The sequence below is a fragment of the Vipera berus genome (assembly GCF_964194415.1).
Source record: "Vipera berus genome assembly, chromosome: 7".
NCBI classification, from domain to species: domain Eukaryota; kingdom Metazoa; phylum Chordata; class Lepidosauria; order Squamata; family Viperidae; genus Vipera; species Vipera berus.
Window position 1 is genome coordinate 6,924,547 of NC_138209.1, and position 17,099 is coordinate 6,941,645.

Below are 17,099 nucleotides of genomic sequence, written 5' to 3' on the forward strand. Positions count from 1 at the left end.
AGGAAGGAAGGAAGGAAGGAAGGAGACAATAGGAGTGTCTTTCCACTTCAAATATAGGTAGTCCTCAACTTATAACTGCAACTGAGCCCAAAATTTATGTTGCTAAGCGAGGCATGTGTTAAGTGAGTTTTGCTCTATTTTACGACTTTTCTTGCCACAGTTGTTAAGTTAGTAACACGGCTGTTAAGTGAGTCTGCCTTCCACACTGACTTTGCTTATCAGGAACATGGCAAAAGCAGATCACATAATCCCAGGACCCAGCAACCGTCATAAATATGAGTCATTTGCCAAGCATCTGATCACGTGATCAAGGGGATGTGACAACGGTCAGGAGTGTGGAAAATGGTCCTAAGTCACTTTTTTCAGTGCCGTTGTAACTCTGAACAGTCACTGTTGTAAGTTGAGTGTAATCCGTGACCATTCTTGAGTTAGCTGGAATGTAAGCGGGAATTCTGCCTTCTAGGCAAAACTTTTGGCAAGCATCAGAATCGTCACCAAGTCTCACCTAGGTCAGGGATAGGCAACCTTGGCTCTTTTATGACTCGTGGACTTCAACTCCCAGAATTCCTGAGCCAGCATGGGGGAACTATGGCCCCTTCATGACTCATGGACTTCAACTCCCAGAATTCCTGAGCCAGCAGGCTCAGCATGGAAACCTCTCCCTTTTCCCTCAGCATGGCTGCCTCAGGAATTCTGGGAGTTGAACTCCATGAGTCATAAAGTGGCCTAGGCCTAGGCCAGGGTTAGGCAACCTTGGCTCTTTTATGACTCGTGGACTTCAACTCCCAGAATTCCTGAGCCAGCATGGCTCAGCATGGAAACCTCTCCCTTTTCCCTCAGCATGGCTGGCTCAGGAATTCTGGGAGTTGAAGTCCACAAGTCATAAAAGAGCCAAGGTGGACTACCCCTGACCTAGGCCCTTGCTGGATCTGCTGTTTTCTTTCTCTTCAACATTTGAATGATTGCTAACCCACGTTTCATCTTTTGTTTTGACAGGCAAGGATTACTTCAAAGAAAAAGTCTGCAATGAATACAATGCACTGGGAGAAAGGGATTTTCGTTCCTTGTAGGTGTTTTTGAAGCCGGATTCTTTTCAGCTTTTCAGAGTTCAGAATATTGACGTAGTGTTTTTAAATATACTGTATACTTGCTGTGCGTAGAAAGCTTTGGTGCCTCAAAAGATGGCATCAAAGTACAGATGGTCCTGGATTTACGACCACAATGGAGCCCAAAATTTCCGTTGCTAAGCGAGACAGTTGTTAAGTGAATTTTGCCCCATTTTACAACCTTTCTTGCCACACCTGTTAAGTGAATCGCTGCAAATGATTCTTGGCTTTGCTTTTCAGAAGGTCGCAAAAGGGGATCACATGACCACGGGACACTGTGACCGTCGTAAATATGAGTCAGTTACCAAAGCGTCTGAATTTTGATCACGTGACCCTGGGGATGCTGCCAAGGTCGTAACTGTGAAAAGCGGTCATAAGTCACCTTTTTCAGTGCCGTTGTAACTTCAAATGGTCACTAAATGAACTGTTGTAAGTCGAGGACCACCTGTATCATCAAGAGATAGGAAGTGCAGGTAGTCCTCGACTTACGACTGATTGCTTACCGACTGTTCTAAGTTACAACAGATTCCCCCAATCTGTTATGACTTGATTTCGAAGTTAAACAGACACACACACTAACACAAACACACCTATCGTGGTCATACGATCACCTTTTGGGGACTTGGCAACCGGACTCACCTTTATGGCTATTTTGCAGTCACATGACCACCATTTTCGGTGATTTATTTTTTTTGCCAGTTTCCAACATTTGCTTCCTGTTTCCAGCAAAGAAACACCCACTGCATAAAACAAATTCACTTAACAACTACTACATTCGGCTAACAACGGCCGCAAAAAAAAAAAATGCTGCAAAATGGGGGACCCACTTAACAACTGCAACGATTTACAATCAACATTCCAGGCTCAATTGTAGTCATAAGTTGAGGACTAGCTGTATAGCTAAGGGCCACATAATATCTGGAAGATTCTAGAATATATGGGCTATTTGGGGGCCAGGGATATTCACAAGGAAAGTTAAGATGGTGACTGCCTTGCAGTTAAAGCTGTGTCTCTTTTTAATATGCCTCTGCTCTGGAAAAGAAAGCTCTCCATGGTGGCCAAGCTTTAGCCCCACAACTGCAACAAACAGAACTTTAAAATCAGGGGTCAGGTCAGTTTTCTTTGAAGAATTGTATAGAGCTGGAAGGGACCTTAAAGGTCGTCTAGTCCAGCCCCCTGCTCAAGCAGAAGACTCTAGTCTATACCATTACAGACAAATGGCTCTCCAGTCTCTTTTTAAAAACCTTCAGTGTTGGAGCATTCACAGCTTCTGGAGGCAGGTTGTTCCACCAGTTAATTGTTCTAAATGTCAGGAAGTTTCTCCTTAGTTCTAGGTTGCTTCTCTCTTTGGTTAGTTTCCATCCATTGTTTCTTGTCTTGCCTTCTGGTGCTTTGGAGAATATGTTGACCCCCTCTTCTTTGTGGCAAACCCTGAGATACTGGAACACTTCTATCATGTCACCCCTCACCCTTCTCTTCATTAGGCTAGCCAAACCCAAGTCCTGCAGCCATTCTTTGTATGTTTTAGTCTGCAGGCTTTTGATCATCTTAGTTGCTCTTCTCTGAACTTTTTCCAAAGTCTCAACATCTTTTTATTTTTTTTTGTAGTATGGTGACCAAACCTGGTTGCAGTATTCTAGGGTTTTATAAAGCGGTACTAATACTTCGCGTGATCTTGATTCAATGATCCAGTTTTGGTCACCACATTGTAAAAAAGATGTTGAGACTCTAGAAAGAGTACAGAGAAGAGCAACAAAGGTATAGGGTTTCCTGCCTGAGCAGGGGGTTGGACTAGATGACCTCCAAGGTCCCTTCCAACATTATTATTATTATTATTATTATTATTATTATTATTATTATTATTATTATTATTATTATTATTATTATTATTATTATTATTATTATTATTGTTATTGGACTGGAGGCTAAAACATATAGGGAACAGTTGCTGGAATTGGGTATGTCTAGTTTAATGAAGAGAAGGACGAGGGGGGACAGGATAGCAGTGTTCCAATATCTCAGGGGCTGCCCCAAAGAAGAGGGAGTCAAGCTATTCTCCAAAGCACCTGAAAGCAGGACAAGAAGCAATGGATGGAAACTAGTCAAGGAGAGAAGCAACCTAGAACTAAGGAGAAACTTCCCGACAGTTAGAACAATTAACCAGTGGAACAACTTTTCTCCAGAAGCTGTGAATGCTGTGAATGCTACGCCTGTTTTATACAACCCAGGATATTACTTTGTTTGCAGGTCAATCGTCATAAACAGCAGGAAGTATTGTAATGCCACCTTTGATCAAATCATCAGCCTCGTCAACGACATGGTAGACTTGGCCAAAAAATGTTGTGCCACAGGAGCTGCTCCAGACTGCTATGAAAACGAGGTAAAGTTCGGCATCCGTGCAGGCAGATTCAGCCTTCCTCAGACCTGAGAGGGTTGGATGAGCACCAAGAGAAGAGAGGATTTGTAGCTCAGGATTCAACCTTGGTGCTCTCTGAGGTTGCTTGTTTTCTTGCAGACGCTTCATTGCCAAACTAGGTAACGTCATCGGGGCTAGCAGTCGTAGCACTGATGAGGTGACCTAGTTTATTTATTTATTTATTTATTTATTTATTTATTTATTTATTTATTTATTTATTTATTTATTTATATTTCTATACCGCCCTTTCCCGAAGGACTCAGGGCGGTTTACAGGGTGATTAAAACAAAAAATACAAAAGTTATAAACAGTTAAAAAAAATTATATCCGTCCCTGAACAAATAAAACCCCAGTTAAAATTAAAATTAAAATTAAAATTCTCAGCCTGGTAATGTTTGGTAATGGAACATCTGGAAGAAAACAACGAACCTCAGAGAGCACCAAGGACCCCACGGTTGAACTCCTACCTGGAAGCTGGGAATAGCTGTTTATGTTAGAGAACTAGCACAATCGGGTTGCACATCTCCATATACCCCGGAATTCAGGTAGCTTTAACATCATCTAGGATTATTTACAAAGACTATATATGTACTCCGTGTTCGAAAGAAATCTATCATTGAAAACTGTGGTGGAATCTCCAGCTAGAGACGCTTTCTCTCTCCCTCTCTCTCTTCCTCCCCCTCCCTCTCTCCCCTCCCCCTCCCTCTATCTCCCCCTCCCCTTTCCTACCTCTCCCTCCCCCCACCCTCTCCCATCTCTCTCTCCCTCCCTCCCCTCCCTCCCTCTCTCTCCCCCTCCCTCCTTGTCCCCCATATCTCTCCCTCCCTCTCTCCCCTCCCCCTCCCTCTATCTCCCCCTCCCTTCTCCTTCCTCTCTCTCTTCCTCCCCCTCCCCATCTCTCTCCCTCCCTCTCTCCCCCTCCCTCCCTCCCTGTCCCCCATTTCTCTCTCTCCCCCTCGCTCCCTCTATCTCCCCCTCCCCTTTCCTCCCTCTCCCTCCCCCCACCCTCTCCCATCTCTCTCTCCCTCCCTCCCCCTCCCTCCCTCTCTCTCCCCCTCCCTCCTTGTCCCCCATATCTCTCCCTCCCTCTCTCCCCTCCCCCTCCCTCTATCTCCCCCTCCCTTTTCCTTCCTCTCTCTCTTCCTCCCCCTCCCCATCTCTCCCCCTCCCCTTTCCTCCCTCCCCCTCCCCCCACCCTCTCCCATCTCTCTCTCCCTCCCTCCCCCTCCCTCCCTCCTCTCTCCCCCTCCCTTCTTGTCCCCCATATCTCTCTCTCCCTCCCTTCCTCTCTCCCTCCCTCTCTCCCCCTCCCCCTCCCTCTATCTCCCCCTCCCTTTTCCTTCCTCTCTCTCTTCCTCCCCCTCCCCATCTCTCTCCCTCCCTCTCTCTCCCTCCCTCTCTCCCCCTCCCTGTCCCCCATTTCTCTCTCTCCCCCTCCCCTTTCCTCCCTCTCCCTCCCATCTCTCTCTCCCTCCCTCCCCCTCCCTCCCTCTCTCTCCCCCTCTCCTTGTCCCCCATATCTCTCCCTCCCCTCCCCCTCCCTCTATCTCCCCCTCCCTTTTCCTTCCTCTCTCTTCCTCCCCCTCCCTCTCCCCATCTCTCTCCCTCCCTCTCTCTCCCTCCCTCTCCCTCCCTCTCTCCCCCTCCCTCTCTTCCCCTCCCTCCCTCCCTTTCCCCATCTCTCTCTTCCCCTCCCTCCCTCCCTCTCTCCCCTCCCCCTCCCTCTATCTCCCCCTCCCCTATCCTCCTTCTCCCTCTCCCCACCCTCTCCATCTCCCTCTCCCTCCCTCCCCTCCCTCCCTCCTTGTCCCCCATATATATATATCTCCCTCCCTCTCTCCCTCTCCCTCCCTCCCTCTCCCCCCTCTCTCCCCCTCCCCTTTCCTCCCTCTCCCTCCCCCCACCCCTCTCCCCATCTCTCTCTCCCTCCCTCCCCCTCCCTCTCTCCCTCTCTCCCCCTCCCTCCCTGTCCCCCATCTCTCTCTCTATCTATCTGTGTTTGTGTGTGTGTGTGTGTGTGTGTGTGTGTGTGTGTGTGTGAAGAGACTGGTGAGCTTAGAGTCCTTGCAGAACAGGAAGCAATGCAGTTCACACACACACACACACACACCCAAAAAAAAATAACAATAATCCCTGCAACCTTTATCTGTCTCTTCCCAAGAGAATGCAGTCAGTCTGGCGAGATTCTTGTAAGTAGGTTGAGAGCAATAAAGAAGCAACTCTGATCCGCTCACAGTGTCGTTCTGGTTCCTTGTGCATGAGAAAAACCAACTGCTGGGAGCTAGCATGGAAGACAGATACTGCCAGTTTGTGATCTTTCTTAGGATAGCTAGCTGGATTCAGTGGAAAATAGGACAGTAAGGTAAATGGAACTTTGCTGATATAGGATGGAATTGCCTTTTCCTTCTCCCTCTCCAGAGGAAGTTGGGGGAATAAAGGAGAAAGTGTGTAGTTCAGGTTGGAAATGGGGGCTCCTTGGTGCTCTCTGAGCTTAGTTGTTTTCTGGCAGACGTTTCATTACCCAAACTAGGTAACATCGACTTAAAAGGGAATGGGGTTTGCATAGAGGAGGAGGAGGAGGAGGAGGAGGAGGAGGACTGTGTGGTCCTTAGTGTTCTCTGAGCTTGGTTGTTTTCTTACAGATGTTTCATTACCCAAACTAGGTAATATCATTAGTGATAGAAAGGAATGGGATATGCTCTCTGTTTATATATATATATATATATATATATATATATATATATATATATATATATATATATATATATATATATATATATACAGTGGCTCAGTGGGTTAGGACGCTGAGCCTGTCGATCAGAAGGTCGGCAGTTTGGCGGGTCGAATCCCGAGTGCCGCGTAACAGAGTGAGCGCCTGTTACTCGTCCCAGCTTCTGCCAACCTAGCAGTTCGAAAGCACGTAAAAATGCAAGTAGAAAAATAGGGACCACTCCGGTGGGAAGGTAAGAGCGTTCCGTGCGCCTTTGGCGTCTAGTCATGCCGGCCACATGACCACGGAGACGTCCTCGGACAAGTGCTGGCTCTTCAGCTTTGAAACGGAGATGAGCACCGGCCCCTAGAGTCGGAAACGACGAGCACGCATGTGCGGGGGAACCTTTACCTTTACCTTATATATATATATATGCAAACCTTACTCCTTTCTAGCCCTGATGATGTTACCTAACTGGGTCATGAAACGTCTGGAAGAAAACAACGAAGCTGAGAGAGCACCAAGGACCCCCTCAAAGTCAGATGGGGCTAATAACACACCTTTCTTTCCCCTATCTGCCCCCTCTCTTCCATTCCCACCAACCCTCACCACCACCACCACCATCCCCACCCCAAAAAAGTCGACTGCTTTCTCTGAAAAATCCTGCCGCCCAGATGCTCCCTTCCCAAGACACCCGGGGATAGCTGGATGCTGCGCGGAACAAGGACTTTCTCGAAAGCTGTGCCTGGCCGCCTTGAAACACCTACCCAAGGAGTTCCCCACCTACGTGGAGCCGTCCAATGAGGAAATATGCGACGCCCTCAAGAAAGACCCTCACGGTTTTGAAGAGAGGTGAGAGGCGGAAAGCATCTTCACTGTGTGGGGAATTGCGGCAGGTCCTTTTCCGAGAGGCCGCTGGACTTCCTTTGTTTTTCCTTGAGGGCGTTTCGCTTCTCACCCAAGAAGCTTCTTCGGTTCTGGCCGAATGGTGGAGAACGGAAGGATTTATACTCCTTGCGGAATATCTGGTCCTTAGGCCTCTTTCGGAGAGTCGTTGAGGCCACTCGGAGGTTTATCGGTGCCCTCAGGGTCACTTTCCGTTCTCTACCGTTCGGTCAGAACTGAAGAAGCTTCTTGGAGGAGAAGCGAAACGTCTTCAAAGGAAGTCCAGCTGCCACTTGAAAAAGCACCGGTACAAATCTTAACAGCAGCAAGACTGGCATATGCCCAAAAATGGAAAAGAAAGGAAAGACCCACTGAAGAAGAAATAATAGATAAAATTTTATCCTGCGCGGAAATGGACAGGTTAACCCTAGAGATCAAAGATAAGAACGAAACGGAGTATTATGAAATTGGGCAAAATTTGTACCATTGGTTAGAGTTAAGGAGGATCGCTGAGATGAACATTGGTTGATTGGTTGATAATGTAAGGATATTTTATTAGCATCTATATAATGGACGTAACTGAAAGATACGTAAATATAACGCTGAGGACTGAATGACAGTTTACTAAAAAAAACGACAGATCTTATATGTACAGTTTTTTATACTCTGTCCTGTTATAGATTGTATTTTAGGTTTTTTTTATTTGTTTTCTGTAACATAAGATAATACTAATAGTAGTGTTGTAGCTAGGGAAGTTGAATCATGTCCACTTTTGTTTTTTAAATGTATATTTAATAAAATTTTCTAAAAAAAAAAGAAAAAGCACCGGTGGGGCACCCAGGAAGTACATGGTTGGGACTCCCCATAGACAATTTCTGCGCCTGTTGCGAATTTAGTTCCAGGTCAAGAAACTTTCCCTTTCCTTCATTTAATCTAAAGATGTAGCTCGACTATCCCCCTTTCTTACTGCGGGAAGAATTTATACATGTATATAACTGTGTTAGAAATATTGTACAGGGAATCAGATGTTAACTGCCTGGCTGAGGAATTCTGGGAATTGAAGTCCACAAGTCATAAAAGGGCCAAGTTGGAAGACCCCAGCTTGTGGACTTCAACTCCCGGAATTCTTCAGCCAGGCATGCTGGCTGAGGAATTCTGGGAATTGAAGTCCACAAGTCATAAAAGGGCCAAGTTGGCAGACCCCAGCTTGTGGACTTCAACTCCCGGAATTCTTCAGCCAGGCACGCTGGCTGAGGAATTCTGGGAATTGAAGTCCACAAGTCATAAAAGGGCCAGGTTTGAAGACCCCTGGTGCAGCCAGAAATTATGTACTTTGTGTGTGTGTGTGTGTGTGTGTGTGTGTGTGTGTGTGTGTGTGTGTGTGTAATTAAGAGATCCTGAAGGAAATTAGGCTAACTTTGATATAAAAAAATTAAATTGATTTAACAAAATTAAATGTAAAATTTAATAATACTAAGAGTAATTATCTAGCAAAAGCTGTGAAGTACAGGTAATCCTCAATTTACAACACTTCATTTAGGGACTGTGCAAAGTCACAACGGCACTGGAAACAGTGACCGATGACCATTTATACAGCCACTGCAGCATTGCCTAGGGCAGGGCCTTTCAACCTTTTCACCCATTGTACCACTTTTGGGATATGGCCACATCCGAGTACCACCAGTCGCCTAGCAAGGTGTCAAAAACATGATGACCAAAAAAAAAAGGAAAAAAGTGATGAAGTACAGGTAGTCCTCGACTTACAACAGTTCGCTTAGTGACTGTTCGAAGTTACAGTGGCACTGAAAAAAGTGCCCCCCAAGCCACAGCTGAGCAAGACACCTGCCTGCCCGCCCTGCAGCGCTCTTCCTCCTGTCCGAGGTTTTCATTGTTGTGAGCGTTTCTGTTGAGGATTGGCAGCGGGGGTGGGGTGGGGTGGGGGGGTGTTTGGTTTTTATTCTCCCCTGTCTGCTGGGTGGCTGCAGCAGGCTTTGGTCAGTTCACATGACCCTGGGACACTGTGACCGTCATAAATATGAATCAGTTGCCAAGCATCTGAATGTAAATCACAAGACCCTGGAGATGCTGCAACATTCCAGCTGATCGGCGCTTCTTCTGGGCTCAGCAGAAGCGCCGGGATCAGCACCGAGCTCCAGCTGGATCCTGGTGCTGATCCTGGCGCTTCCGCTGAGCCCTGACAGCCCCACAGCTCCAGCGATCTCTCGCTCAGGCTTGTGCGGTGCTGACACCGGTTCACCTCATTCCCCTCCGCCACTACCACTTTTCTAGGATGGTCGCGTACCACCTGCCAGGTGCCAATGTACCACAGGTGGTACCCGTACCACTGGTTGAAAAGCCCTGCCCTAGGGTCATGTGATCAAAATTTGGATGCTTGGCAACCGACTCATATTAATAATAATAATAATAATAATAATAATAATAATAATAATAATAATAATAATAATAATAATAATAAATAATAATAATAAAGTTGGAAGGGACCTTGGAGGTCATCTAGTCCAACCCTCTGCTCATACAGGAAACCCTATACCTGGATCACGTGATCACCTTTGGTGACCTTCAGACAAGCAGAGTCAACGAGGAAACCAGAATCACTTTATACAACCCTGTTGCTAGCTTAACAAACTGCAGAGATTCACTTAACAGCCGTGGCAAGAAAAGTTGTAAAATGGAGCAAAACTCACTTAGCAAATGTCTCCTTTAGCAACAAATGTTTTGGTCTCAGTTGTGGTCTTAAGTCAAGGACTACCTGTACTTACTCAACTAGTCTTCCATGCTATTCCTTTATTTTTATTTTATTTTATTTTTTCTGGCCTGCGTTCTAGGTTTTTGGCCGAGTATTCCAGTGACTACAGCTATGCTCCTTTGCCAATCTTGCTGAACTCTACCAGAAATTATTTGTCCCTTGTTAGAACTTGCTGTGCCAGCACACAACGTACCGTCTGCTTTTTGAAAGAGGTGAGTGCGTTCTTCTCCCTGTTCTTATCAGCTGCCCTACAAACTGTCATCTCACTTCATGCCACCTCCGTTCCGGCCTTCCATTGCATAAGGAAAAAACCTGGTTATATTACCATTCTTTCGTCAAATATTTTTTCTGTGTGAAGACTATCACAGTTGACCCAAAGAATAGAATATTTTTAAAGCAGAGCAAAGCCAAGGTGTCAAATGTTCAAGCTATCTCTATCTCTAGATGATATAGATGATGGATGGATAGAGATAGATAGATAGATAGATAGATAGATAGATAGATAGATAGATAGATAGATAGATAGATAGATAGATAGATAGATAGATAGATAGATGATAGATAGATAGATAGATAGATAGATAGAGAGAGAGAGAGAGAGAGAGAGAGAGACAGACAGACAGACAGACAGACAGACAGACAGACAGATAGATGATAGATAGATAGATAGATAGATAGATAGATAGATAGATAGATAGATAGATAGATGATAGATAGATAGATAGATAGATAGATAGAGAGAGAGAGAGAGAGAGAGAGAGAGAGACAGACAGACAGACAGACAGACAAACAGATAGGTAGATATAGACAGATAGACAGACATATAGCCTGATTGATGATAGATAATAGATAGATAGATAGATAGATAGATAGATAGATAGATAGATAGATGATAGATAGATAGATAGATAGATAGATAGATAGATAGATAGATAGATAGATAGAGATAGATAGATAGACAGACAGACAGACTGATGATAGAGAATAGATAGATAGACAGATAGACACAGATAGATAGATATAGACAAATAGACATACAGACTTTGATGATAGATAGATAGACAGACAGACAGACTGATGATAGATAGATAGATAGATAGATAGATAGATAGATAGATAGATAGATAGATAGATAGATAGATAGGTAGATAGATAGAGACAGATAGACATACAGACTTTGATGATTGATAGATAGATTGATTGATAGATGATAGAGAGATGATAGAGATAGAGAGATAGATGATACATATAGATGTGTGTGTGTTTGTGTGTGAGAGAGAGGGAGGGAGGGAGGGAGGGAGGGAGAGAGAGAACTGATAAATTTTAGCAGCATATTCTAAGGTGCTCACCTCCCACTTGGAAGGTTGAGAGTTCAATCCTAGGTAGCAATAGATGTTTTTCTCTCTCTGGGCACCAATTAAAAAGAAATCTGCTGCAAACTCCATGTGGCATCAGGAAGGGCATCCAGCCAGTAAATGCTCAACTCCATCCAGTTACCCTGACTCTATCCCAAATTAAGGGATTACAGGGTCATAAAAAGGGAGGGTTTTATTATTCTATCCGGTGAATGCGTTGTTTCCAAGTTATAGACAATGTTTTAAGAAAGTATCCCAGATCTGCTAAAGGGTCCCGCAGCTCTGTGCCTTGAATCAGGAATCCCAGATCAAAATTCCTGTCTGTTAAAAGTTGAATAAAAATGCACTGTCGCCCCACCAAATTAGCTGAAGCTCTATTGATTTGTTTGGGTTAGGGATTGCCCATATAAAGCACAAGTGCGGTCTCCGTCTGACCGTTTTCAATTCCTTTTCTTTTGCAGAGGTTACAACACAAACCTATCCGGGCATTTACCCGTCTATCAAACAGAGCGTGCGCTCTCTACGCCTTGCTTGGGAAAAATAAAACGAAAGTCAGGTAGAGTGGAAATCCTTTTGTCTCACAAAACTATGTTAGGTCAGAAGGATAAAGCTTTAGCAGTTGAAAATTCACAGTTGAGCCATGAAATGGATGGTTCCGTTGGCCACCCTCTGTATATATGCCTCTTTATACTTTGATTAGGTGCCATCAAGCTAGTATTGACTCTTAGTGATCACATAAATAGGTTTTTCTCTATGAACCTTTCAATTATTTATTTTATTTATTTATTTTATTTTAATCCCATTTATATCCCGCCCTTCTCCGAAGACTCAGGGTGGCTTACAATTTAAGCACAAACCAATGTGCTTAGCAATAGCCTTCATTCTATGTATATGCCTGCTTATTAGGGCTTTCCCCCCCCCCAAGCGGCATTATTACAAAGTCAGCTTATTGCCCCCAACAATCTGGGTCCTCATTTTACCTACCTCGGAAGGATGGAAGGCTGAGTCAACCTTGAGCCTGGTGGGATGCGAACCTGCACTAATTGCAGGCAGCTGGTGTTACTTAAGGAGGCATTAGCCCACTGCTCCACCAAGGCTCCAATTGTTGTTGTTAGCTGCGAAGTCGTGTCTGACCCATCGCGACCCCATGGACAACGTTCCTCCAGGCCTTCCTGTCCTCTACCATCTTCTGGAGTCCATTTAAGCTCACACCTACTGCTTCAGTGACTCCATCCAGCCACCTCATTCTCTGTTATCCCCTTCTTCTCTTGCCCTCAACCTTTCCCAGCATTAGGCTCTTCTCCATTGAGTCCTTCCTTCTCATTAGGTGGCCAAAGGATTTGAGTTTCAGCTTCAGGATCTGGCCTTCTAAAGAGCAGTCAGGGTTGATCTCCTCTAGGACTGACCGGTTTGGTCGCCTTGCAGTCCAAGGGACTCGCAGGAGTCTTCTCCAGCACCATAGTTCAAAGGCCTCCATTCTTTGGCCCTCAGCCTTTCTTATGGTCCAACTTTCACTGCCATACATTGCAACTGGGAAGACCGTAGCCTTGACTATACGCACTTTTGTTGACATCCCCTTCATGGATTACTGCCTTGTCGTGGCGAAAGGGCTTGCGTAATTCAATGAAGCTATGAGCTATGCCGTGCAGGGCCACCCAAGACGGACAGGTCATAGCAGAGAGTTCTGACAAAACGTGATCCACTGGAGAAGGAAATGGCAACCCACTCCAGTATCTTTGCCAGGAAAACCCTATGGACAGTACCAAAAGGCAAAGCCTTTCAATTGCTATTCAACAAAACATGGCAGTGCACCGAAAACACCATTGTTGGGGGGGGGGTGCTTCCCTTCTTCTCTTTCTCCTCCTCTGTCTCCTCCTTCTTCTCATCCTTCTCTTCCTCCATTTCCTTCTCCTCCTCCTCTTTCTCCTCCTCCTCTGCTTTCTCCTCCTCCTCTTCCTCCTTCTACTTCACCCTCTCCATCTCCCCCATCTGGTCCACCTCAGAATAACAAAATAACCAAGTAGGAAGGGGCCTTAGAGGTCTTCTAGTCCAACCCCCTGCTTAAGCACCATTTCAGGCAAATGGTCAATACGATGTAAAAAAGATGTTGAGACTCTAGAAAGAGTGCAGAGAAGAGCAACAAAGATGATCAGGGGACTGGAGGCTAAAACATGTAAGGAACGGTTGCTGGAATTGGAAATGTCTCGTTTAATGAAGAGAAAGATGAGGGGGGACAGGATAGCAGTGTTCCAATATCTCAGGGGCTGCCCCAAAGAAGAGGGAGTCAAGCTATTCTCCAAAGCCCCTGAAGGAAGGACAAGAACTAACGGATGGAAACTAACCAAGGAGAGAAGCAACCTAGAACTAAGGAGAAACTTCCTGACAGTGAGGACAATTAACCAGTGGAACAACCTGCCTCCAGAAGGTGTGAATGCTCCAACACTGGAAGTTTTTAAGAAGAGACTGGACAGCCATTTGTCTGAAATGGTATAGGGTTTCCTGCCTGAGCAGGGGGGTTGGACTAGATGACCTCCAAAGTCCCTTCCAACTTTTTATTATTGTTGTTGTTGTGTTGTTGTTGTTGTTATCTCTTCTTAAAAACTTTCAATGTTGGTGCACGCACAACGTCTGAAGGCAACCCCCTCCACTGTTGTTTTTTTTTAAAAATTGAATGGCTTTCAATTTAATTTTTTGTTTTGAAACGTGATGATATGCCCAAAAAACAAGGTTGAATTGAGTTAGCAAGGAATCCTACAAAGGGGATTGCGGGGATCCAATCACACAGGTGAATGATTACTGGCTTATGGGGCCAGATGGAGTGGAGCAATCATTTTGGGGAAGGGGAAATTGCATTTTAGCAGATTAAATTTTGCTGGGGTGCCTACCCCATGCTTTCCAAATCTCAGCTCTGCCCAGAGGTCGCTTGCTTTGCTTTTCTCAGGGTTGGCCTTTAATTTGTTGCCTAGCAACCTAAATGTTATATCGAATAAATAACAACAGTGATAAGAATTGCAAATGGCTACCTCTACATTCGACAGCAGAGGTGTCCAAGCTTGGCAACTTTAAGACCTGTCAACTTCAACTCCCAGAATCCCCTAGCCCAGGGGTCAGCAACCTGAAACAGTGAAAGAGCCACTCGGAACCGGTTCCCTCACAAAAGGAAAAACTGGGAGCCGCAAAAAATGTGTGCGCATGTGTGTACATGCGCGAATGTGCAGAACAGGGTTTGACTGAAGAGTGGAGCCAAGGTGAGATATGCACCTACCCTGCATATTTGAATTGATTGGTTAAACTTTTTTAGTCCCACTTTTTTTTTTTTTGGACTGCACATGGCAGAGGACTGGGAGCCGCAGGAGACGGCTGAAAGAGCCGCATGCGGCTCCGGAGCCGCGGGTTGCAGACCTGTGCCCTAGCCAGTAATGCTGAAGGTTGAAAGACAGACAAAACTTTCCATTTGGCCTCACAGGCTGTGGTTATTGATGAGGATTTAAGAAGCCTGTGGGAGATTTGAGCTGACAAGATCCAGACCTACCCACTGTGGGTTTATCCATTTTCTGAGTAGCTGCTAGTGAGCTGTAGAAACTGCTTTATTTCTTCTTTTCTTATCTCATTCCCTGGAGAATTTAATCTTGACAAACGACATTCCTCTAATATGGGTGGCAGTGGATTTTATGCTTTTTCTACATATTTCTCAAGGGTAACCATTTTATCATCCCTAAAAAAGGTAAAGCTTCCCCCGCACACGCGTGCTAGTCGTTTACAACTCTAGGGGCCGGTGCTCATCTTCGTTTCAAAGCCGAAGAGCCAGCGCTTGTCCGAGGACGTCTCCGTGGTCATGTGGCCGGCATGACTAGACGCCAAAGGCGCACGGAACGCTGTTACCTTCCCACCGTAGTGGTCCCTATTTTTCTACTTGCATTTTTTATGTGCTTTTGAACTGCTAGGTTGGCAGAAGCTGGGACGAGTAACCGGCGCTCACTCTGTTACGCGACACTCGGGATTCGACCTGCCAAACTGCCGACCTTCTGATCGACAAGCTCAGCGTTCTAACCCACTGAGCCACCTAGATGTTGCTTTATTCTCTCGTTCTTTCTACTAATTTTATTCAGGCTATATCACAGGTTTTCTCAACCTTGGCAACTTTAAGACCTGTGGGCCTCAACTCCCAGTATTTCCCCAGGCTGGCTGGGGAATTCTGGGACTTGAAGTCCACAGGTCTTAAAAGTTGCCAAGGTTGGACACTCTGTTCTTACAGTATCAAAAATGCTTAGGAAAGCCGGATATTTTTGATTGGCTAATAATTCAACTCTTTCTTAGCTAAATTCTAATATACAGTATATTTTTCTTTTTCTCTCCCTAATGCTCCAGCTACTTAATAAAATTCACCCAGCAGACTCCAACCCTGCCCTTTGAGAACGCCATAACCCTGGCTGGAGAAGCATCCGAAATCCTTTCCAAGTGCTGCGCTAGTTTGGAAGAAAATTGTATCCAGAATGAGGTGAGTGATCCGGAAAGGCAGACTGCCCACCTTAGATCTTATTTTCTACAATTTGTAGGACTAGGACGATGCAGCTCTTGTTGGACTTGATATCCAGCAGTGCAGCGATGAAGAGGAGAAATTTATTTATTTATTTTATTTTAATTCCATTTATATCCCGCCCTTCTCCGAAGACTCAGGGCGGCTTACAAGCTTAGCAATAGCCTTCATTCTATGTATATGCCTGCTTATTAGGGCTTTCGCGGCATTATTACAAAGTCAGCTTAATTGCCCCCAACAATCTGGGTCCTCAATAATTATATGGGGGCAGAAGAGTTCTCTGTCCTTATCTGAAGTTATTATAATGTCAGATCTTCTAACTTACAATGATCAAGCGCTGGTCATCCTGGATGGTTCACTTGCGATGCCCTAAGCCAGGGGTCCACAACCCCCGGTCCGTGGACCAGTACCGGGCCACGGCATGCGAGCAACCGGTATGCACAAACAAGCGAAGCCCCATCCGTGGGATGCAGGCAGCACACAAAACGACACACACTTCGCGCTCCGTGGAAAAACATTTCTCCACAGAACCAGTCCCTGGTGGCCAAAAGGTTGGGGACCTCTTCCCTAAGCTATAGGTAGTACTCAACTGTTGTGATTCCTCGCCAACCAGTGGATCCGGCAGCTGAGTCTGAGGAATCAGAGGAGGAGGAGGAGGAGGGGCCTGGAGTGACATCAGAGTCAGAGGAAGGCTCTGAGGAGCTCGTGATCCATTCAGTGAACTGCAGCTCTGTCAATCCGGTCAGTCTGCCTTGCTTGCATTGTAAAGGCCATGTTCTCCTGTCTTCCAGCTCAAACTTCACATCACCCACATCTGCAACACGGCCTGTGCTGGGAATGAAAGGATCAGAACCTGTTGCACTTCTAAAGATGACGTGGGAAAATACTTGTGCATTTATTCGCTCCCGTGGGCCAAACGTTCAGAAGTCCCTCAGTCTCCCAGTTCGATTGATGAAGGTGTTTGCAGAGAAGGTGGTGAAATAAACATTTATCGGTAAGTGGATTTGGAACTGTTTTTCTCCTTCTCTAGGGACAGGATTCGCCTGCAGTGCTTTTAAACAATTTCGTAGGGATTTGAGGAAGAAGGAACAGATGGAAACTAGTCAAGGAGAGAAGCAACCTAGAACTAAGGAGAAACTTCCTGACAGTTAGAACAATTAACCAGTGGAACTACCTGCCTCCAGAAGCGGTGAATGCTCCAACACTGGAAGTTTTCAAGAAGAGACTGGACAGCCATTTGTCTGAAATGGTATAGGGCAGGGGTCGGCAACCTCGGCTCTTTTATGACTCGTGGACTTCAACTCCCAGAATTCCTGAGCCAGC

At 45.5% G+C, this 17,099-nt stretch overlaps 1 protein-coding gene across 1 annotated transcript; it reads left to right on the plus strand.

Moving 5' to 3' along the window:
• Window positions 1-3,423: 3,423 nt before the first annotated feature.
• On the plus strand, window positions 3,424-16,774 carry GC (GC vitamin D binding protein; the record flags this gene model as incomplete). Its single annotated transcript, XM_081333326.1, has 6 exons — window positions 3,424-3,486; window positions 6,873-7,084; window positions 9,877-10,096; window positions 11,701-11,795; window positions 15,608-15,737; window positions 16,568-16,774. The coding sequence occupies 6 exons, from the start codon at window positions 3,424-3,426 to the stop codon at window positions 16,772-16,774; spliced, it is 927 nt and encodes a 308-aa protein (XP_081189452.1).
• Between the last annotated feature and the right edge of the window lie 325 nt (window positions 16,775-17,099).